Genomic DNA, 7,703 nt, shown 5'->3' on the forward strand with positions numbered 1-7,703 from the left:
GACCCTGGGGATTTATCGGCCTTCAATCCCATCAATTTCCCCAACACAATTTCCCGACTAATAAGGATTTCCCTCAGTTCCTCCTCCTTACTAGACCCTCTGACCCCTTTTATATCCGGAAGGTTGTTTGTGTCCTCCTTAGTGAATACCGAACCAAAGTACTTATTCAATTGGTCTGCCATTTCTTTGTTCCCTGTTATGACTTCCCCTGATTCTGACTGCAGGGGACCTACGTTTGTCTTTACTAACCTTTTTCTCTTTACATATCTGTAGAAACTTTTTCAATCCGTCTTAATGTTCCCTGCAAGCTTCTTCTCGTACTCAATTTTCCCTGCCCTAATCAAACCCTTTGTCCTCCTCTGCTGAGTTCTAAATTTATCCCAGTCCCCGGGTTTGCTGCTATTTCTGGCTAATTTGTATGCCACTTCCTTGGCTTTAATACTATCCCTGATTTCCCTTGATAGCCACAGTTGAGCCACCTTCCCTTTTTTATTTTTCCGCTAGACAGGGATGTACAATTGTTGTAGTTCATCCATGTGGTCTCTAAATGTCTGCCATTGCCCATCCACTATCAACCCCTTAAGTATCATTTGCTAATCTATCCTAGCCAATTCACGCCTCATACCTTCAAAGTTACCCTTCTTTAAGTTCTGGACAATGGTCTCTGAATTAACTGTTTCATTCTCCATCCTAATGTAGAATTCCACCATATTATGGTCACTCTTCCCCAAGGGGCCTCGCACAACAAGATTGCTAATTAATCCTCTCTCATTACACAACACCCAGTCTAAGATGGCCTCCCCCCGAGTTGGTTCCTCGACATATTGGTCTAGAAAACCATCCCTTATGCAGGAAATCCTCCTCCACTGTGTTGCTTCCAGTTTGGTGAGCCCAATCTATATGCATATTAAAATCAATGAAGGAGCTAATATTCCAGATCCCTAACTACATGCTGAAGGGTGGAAGATGTCTGTGCGTGGATTAATTTAACGTGGTGTGGCCGTTGCACACCAGCCACCACTCAGGCTTGGCAGAGCCAGGTCTTGGTGCAGTGGCAAGGATTAACCAAGACGACTGGAGACCAGCTCTGCTGCACGGACCGAGTGCTCACACATATCTTAGTGTGGGCTGGCCCGTGCTGCCCCTGGGCCCTCGCCTCTTCTTGGTCCCGAACTCCTGCCTCTCCCATCCTGATCACATCCCTCTACAATTTCTCGCCACTCCCTCACCCCTGCTGCTGTACCTGCCCGCACTGCAGTCAGCTGTCGCCTGCCTGCCTGCTCCCTGTAATGGTCCCGGCCTGCTGATGGTCTTGCATCTGGACATGCATCCTGAACAGACTGATCTACGCAGAATTTTACCCTTTTAAGTTGCATACAGGATGGAACCAGAATTACAGCTCTGGTTAATTCAAAATATTCCAAATAGTATCCCACCTGTACCCGCATTAAGAGCTGGGTTAAAGGTGAGATATAGATTGCAGGCACCTCGTCTTCTCTCTCTGGAATCTATCCCGGGATGTGCACTGGGATCAATTCACTATCAGAGCTCCCATTTATAGTTACCGACCCACACTGGGCGGGTGCAGTCGGTATACTGGGCATCTCACTCACATTTAAACCTGGATCAAACCCGCACCGTCAGATATTCATCGCCTGCACTGTATAAACCCAGTTACAGTAACCCTACAAGACCTGCACCGTGAGTGCACAGGCCAGTTTGCTGATTTGGTGTCTCTGAAAAGAGCGGTTGTTGCACTTGATGCTGAAGCTTCGAGCCCGGGCAGGGGGCGTCCAGGCGCGCTCCCCGCGGATGTGGCGGGTCAGCTGGATGTCTTTGGGCATGATGGTGACTCGCTTGGCGTGGATGGCGCACAGGTTGGTGTCCTCAAACAGCCCCAGCAGGTAAGCCTCGCTGGCCTCCTGCAGGGCCATGACGGCAGAGCTCTGGAAGCAAGGTCGATCTTGAAGTCCTGAGTGACCTCCCGTACCAGGCGCTGGAAGGGCAGCTTGCGGAACAGCAGTTCGGTGGATTTCTGGTAGCGGCGGATCTCCCACAGAGTCACAGTGCCGGGTTTGCAGCGATGAGGCTTCTCCACTCCGCCCGTAGCCAGAGCGCTCCTCATGGCCGCTTTGGTCGCCAGCTGTTTGCGAGTAGCTTTCCCTCTGGTCGATTTGCGCGCTGCCTGCTTCGTCTTTGCCATCTTCTGAACGGATCTCAGCACAACCTGGGACACAAGGACTGGTAATGCGTCTGTTTCTGTGAGGGTTCGCCCCGGGGCTGTGATTGGCGGTCGGGCTGCGACCAATCAAGTTTGAACCAATCATCGACAGTGAAAATGAAGGGCGGAGATTACTGGGCAATGATTGGCTGAAATGAAACTGATTGTTCTTCAATTTCAAAAAGCCTGCCAATTTCCGAGTATCAATGAACAAAGTTTAAAGAAACTATAATTTCCCGCCATCAATGTAAGAATCCTTCTCTTTATAACCTCGATGGTTCCATAAGAACATACATAAGAATTAGGAACAGGAGTAGGCCATCTCGCCCCTCGAGCCTGCTCCGCCACTCAACAAGATCATGGCTGATCTGGCCGTGGACTCAGCTCCACTTACCCACCCGCTCCCCATAACCCTTAATTCCTTAATTGGTTAAAAATTTATCTATCTGTGATTTGAATACATTCAATGAGCTAGCCTCAATTGCTTCCCTGGGCAGAGAATTCCACAGATTCACAACCTTCTGGGAGAAGAAATTTCTTCTCAAATCGGTTTTAAATTGGCTCCCCCGTATTTTGAGGCTGTGCCCCCTAATTCTAGTCTTCCCTACCAGTGGAAACAACCTCTCTGCCTCTATCTTGTCTATTCCTTTCTTTATTTTAAATGTTTCTATAAGATCACCCCTCATCCTTTTGAACTCCAACGAGTAAAGACCCAGTCTACTCAATCTATCATCATAAGGTAACCCCCTCATCTCCAGAATCAGCCTAGTCTCTGTACCCCCTCCAAAGCTAGTAAATCCTTCCTTAAGTAAGGTGACCAAAACTGCACGCAGTACTCCAGGTGGTGCCTCACCAATACCCTGTACAGTTGCAGCAGGACCTCCCTGCTTTTGTACTCCGTCCCTCTCGCAATGAAGGCCAACATTCCATTCGCCTTCCTGATTACCTGCTGCACCTGCAAACTAACTTTTTGGGAAGCACTGGGTCTCTGCCGTGGTCTTGAGTCTCCCGCGTGGGGAGGGCGGTCAGTCGTTGTTGTGCGTCAGCGCCCAGCTCGTGACTTTCCGTCTTCAGACCCTGCAGAGATACCTTTACGTTGAGCCCCCTCCTAGGTGGTGTGCTCTGGCGATGTATTTCTTCCGCCAGCAACACGGCCTCAACTACGACACGCAGCGCCTGTTTGTGAGTGTGGGGGGCGTCAGGACCGCCCTCCGGGAGCTGCCTGTCTTTTACAAGGAACTCATCAGGGTCTGGAACAAAGTCTCCACCTAGCGCAGCTCTCCACCAGCTGGAGTGGCGGCCGTCCTGCAGGAGCCGCTGCTCGGGAATCCGTACCTCCACGACCGAGGTTTTTTGTGGCGGTCGGACGAGAGGGCTGTGGCTGGTGAGGTGACCAGGGTCAGGGACCTGCTCGATGGCGGAGGAGCGGGCTGGATGGCGCCACACACGCTGACGCGGCGCCTAAATTCTGCCAACGTCCGCCACGCGGCCTATTCCATCGAGTCACTAAAAAGAGCTCTGGGCCCCGACTCCGTTAGGTGCATCGAGGAGGCTCAAGCACGTGGGGAGATCCCTTCCGAACTGACCCCCGTCCAGACGGAATTCCTCATCGGCGCCAAACCCCGGAACCTCCCTCGGGGGCCGGCGCCTGACAACTTGAGCCGCCTCCGGGAAATCCCCTCCGTGCCTTTCAGTTCCGCGCGGAGGGGTTTCCTGTACGGGCTACTCCTGCACACTCTCAACTTTGCCTCGCCTGCCGTCCGGACACGTCATGGCGTACCATCTTGCCGTCCGGAGGAGGCGGGGGTCCCCGATGGAGGGCACTCTACGCAGGGGTCCTCCCACTATTTGTCGGGGACTTGGCCTGGAGGGTGGCGCACGGAGCAGTGCCGTGCAATAAATTTTTAAGACGGTTCACGGGTTCCCAGGCCGCCTGCAATTTCTGCGGTCTGGAAGAGTCCGTGTTCCATGTTTGTATTGAGTGCACGAGGTTGCAGCCCCTGTTTTGTTATTTAAAGGGGCTGCTCCTGAAATTCTGGCTGCACTTCAGTCCCACACTCCTGATCTTCGGGCACCCTGTGCGGAGGGGAGCGGGTAGGTCCGAGGGCCTCCTCGTAGGACTGCTCCTGGGCATGCCCAAGGGGGCCATCAGCCGGTCCAGGCAGCGGGCGGTCGAAGGGGTCGTTCAGCGAGACTGCCTGCCTCTCTTCCGCGCATACATCCGGTCCAGGGTGTCCTTGGAGATGGAGCACGCGGTGTCCACCGGTACGCTCGCGGCCTTCCGCGAGAGGTGGGCACCGGAGGGACTGGAGTGCATCATCATGTCCGGCAACCAAATTTTAAATTGATTTTATGTTTTTAAGTTAATTTGTTTTAATTGCAGGTGCTTTTAGTGTCCCCCTCCCCTTTTATAGGGGGCACTTGGAGAAAAAATATGTTTTTTGTGCCCAAAAAAAAACCCCACAAAAAATACCACAAAAAAAAGGGCATTGTAAATGTTGGTGTTTCCCCCAGATCGGGGGGCATGGTTTAATGTTTTTTGTTTACTCCTAAAAGAGTTTCATGCATAAGAACCAAAGGTGGAGCTTTGGAGGCGAGGACTATTCAGTTGGAGCCTGGAGCAGTGAGGGAAGGAGCTACTGCTTTAGCTCCTGTCTGGAAGGCCTTTGAGAGCCCTGAGACCAGCCCAGGAAGAGGAGGGAAGGGCTGGCTTACTACAACTCAACATCCAGAGGGAGAGGTGGGGAGCTAACAATTATCATTTACTATAACTACAGCGAGTTGGAGAGAGGGGGAAAGAACAACCTGAGGAAACACCATCCAGTGTGGAAGGAGGGAGAGTCGTTTCTACAATCTTTGACAGGTGGGTGTGTTTTGGTGCATTCCCCGAAAGACTTTGTTGTATCGGTGGGGGGAGGAAAGAAGACCATTCGAGGGCCGGAACATCGCAGGGGGTGTGTGTGTGTGGAATTGTGTGTGGGGGTCTTGCCAACAGCTAGGCCCACACACCACTGAAGCACCCCTCCCCCACTGCCTAGCCTGGGATAGCTGGAGCTACCTGGCTGAAGAAGTACTAATTACCTCATTAAACATCATTGGGAGTGTGTGCCTGGGTGGCTCCAGCTACCCCAGGTGAAGACATCTTTTCCCCCCACCCGAAGACCATTCTGAAAAGACTGGTTTTTTTGCCATCTGGGGAGTGCACCCCAAGAAGCACCCACCCATTGCTGTGAGGGGAGACCTGCCCTCGCAGCCTCCCTCCTTCCCAACCCCTCTCTCTATCTCTCTCTCTCTGTCTCTCCCCTCTCTCTCTGAGAGCCCTTTCCTCCTAATTTCTTAAAAAAAACCCAATCAAGACAACTGAGCAGAGGGAGCAAGGCCCCTCCCCAATTGCCAACTAGGGGAGAGGTGTGCCTCTTTCAGAGCTCCTCTGCTCATACATTCAAACGAAACCAATTTAAGACCATTAAGGCCTGTGACTTTGGGGTGGGTGAAGCCCTTAAAGGGACCCAGTGATGGCGACCCCATCCACGTCGGTGGCAGGGCCAGCTAAGACTTATGCCCAGGCGGCGTCCACATCCACGGCACCTCCTGCGCCTCCTGCTGCCCTGCCACCATTCAGACTAATTACCAAGAAACACGGGGTCAAGAGCTACACTCACCGCACAATGAGCATCGAGGAGTGCGTGCGGGCGATGGCTGGGATAGTCTGCCCCTCGGCCATTGTCACAGCCTCCAAGATGTCTGGGAAGGCCGTGTTCTTCCTGGGGTCGGAGCGGGCGGTGTCCCTGGCCCTCGAAAAGGGGCTCACGGTGGGCGGGACGTTCCTGCCGGTGGACCCTCTCGAGGCCACCACGCAGAGGGTCATCATTTCAAATGTCCCGCCCTTTGTTCCCGCTGAGCTCCTCCTCCCTCACCTACACCAACTGGGGGAGGTAAGGTCGGGGATCAACCCCATACCGCTCGGCCTCAGGGAGAACAGCCTGCGCCATGTGTTCTCCTTCCGCCGCCAGCTCTTTGTCCGGCTGGCGCGGGAGGAGACGACAGAGGGCTATTTTATGTGGTGCACGAGGGGACTGCCTATCGCATCTTCTGGACGTCCGACGGCGTGCGGTGCCATGCCTGCAGGGAGGTGGGGCACATTCGCAAGAACTGCCCCGCCTCCAAAGCCGCCAAGCCACTGAAGGCGGTCAAGGCTGGCGCCGCCGCCACCCCTCCCCCTAGTAGCGTGCGTGTGCCGGGAGCTGTGGGTGCGCGGGCATCATCTGGGGCCTTTGTTTTCACGGCCTCCGGCGGGGGGGAGGGAGAGCGTCCGATCGGAAGGAAGGCGCGGAAGAAGGCGAAACATCTGGAGGCGGGTCCCCTCGTTGCGCCAGACAATCTGTTTATCGCGCTCAGCCCAACCCCGTCACCGGCGAGCGCGGGGTGCCCTGAGCCCGTGCCCGAGCCCTCGATCAATACCGCCGAGGGGTTCGGGCGCGGGCATGATAAGGAAAAGGGGGAGTGGAGCCGGAGGCCTCGGCAGACATGGGGGTCTCCCTGCCTCCGCGCACCCCCAGGAACAAAAGGAGGCGCCGCTCCAATGAGGCGGAGGGGGAACAACATCCCTCCGCGGGGGAGTCGGTGCCCGCCGCGTGTCCCACGTCCCCCACCAGCGCCCCCAGGCTGCGCTGTAGGCGAGAGGAGTCTGTCCCCGGGGAGGGTGGGACAGTCGAGGCTGCCCAGCCTCTGTCTCCTGGGGATGGCGTGGAAGATCTGCCCGTCGTGGGGGCGTGGGGCCAGCGGAAGAATGCGTAGCCGCCGGGTCGAGCTTCCCGGGGACTGAGGCGGGCAGGGCCGAAAAGGCCGAACCTGAGCCTGCCCAGCTATTAACCAACTTCCCCTGGGAGTCGCTCGACCCGGCAGAAATCGAAATTATGAATAATTTTAAAGATTCTGTACACGCTGGGCAGGGGGGTGGCGGCGGGGAGGGGGAAGAACAACAACCCTCGCCCCCCACTTTGGAGCTGAGGGATTTGGTGGACCTGGAACATTACTTTGACCAGGTCTCTCCGTGTTCCCCGGTTCCTGGGGCGGAGGAGGAACCCCTTCTGCTGTCGCTTCCCGACCCAGCACCAATTTTAAAAGAGCCCAGTGGGAACACCTCTGCCGACAATCCTGGGGGTGGGATCGGGGCGGAGCCAGGGCCAGATGGAGCGGCCGGGCCGTTTGCCGTACCTCGTGCGGTCGACGGGCCGGCTGCTGGCGGTGACCTCCCGGAGGAGGACGGGGACTCGGTGGAGGACGCGGGTGAAGATCTCGAGTCCATCGCCAGTGAGGCAGTGGATATCCTCGTGCCCACCACTGAGTCCCCCCTCATTCCCGTAGAGGAACTCCGGGACTTTTTGGTCCAGAGCCAGGCTCAGCGCAACCGAACCCATCTGGCCCGGGAAAGATGGTCCGAGCCGGGGCTGCTCATCGCTTCCGTCTGCGTCGCCGCTAA

At 55.4% G+C, this 7,703-nt stretch overlaps 1 protein-coding gene across 1 annotated transcript; it reads right to left on the bottom strand.

Annotated features, from left to right (window-relative positions):
• Positions 1–1,685: 1,685 nt before the first annotated feature.
• Positions 1,686–2,203, bottom strand: LOC139230235 (histone H3.2-like). The gene is given in 2 exon segments (XM_070862067.1): positions 1,686–1,954; positions 1,957–2,203. Coding segments are annotated over 2 exon segments (516 nt in total).
• Between the last annotated feature and the right edge of the window lie 5,500 nt (positions 2,204–7,703).

Source organism: Pristiophorus japonicus, chromosome 19 (genome assembly GCF_044704955.1).
Source record: "Pristiophorus japonicus isolate sPriJap1 chromosome 19, sPriJap1.hap1, whole genome shotgun sequence".
Taxonomy (NCBI): Eukaryota; Metazoa; Chordata; class Chondrichthyes; family Pristiophoridae; genus Pristiophorus; species Pristiophorus japonicus.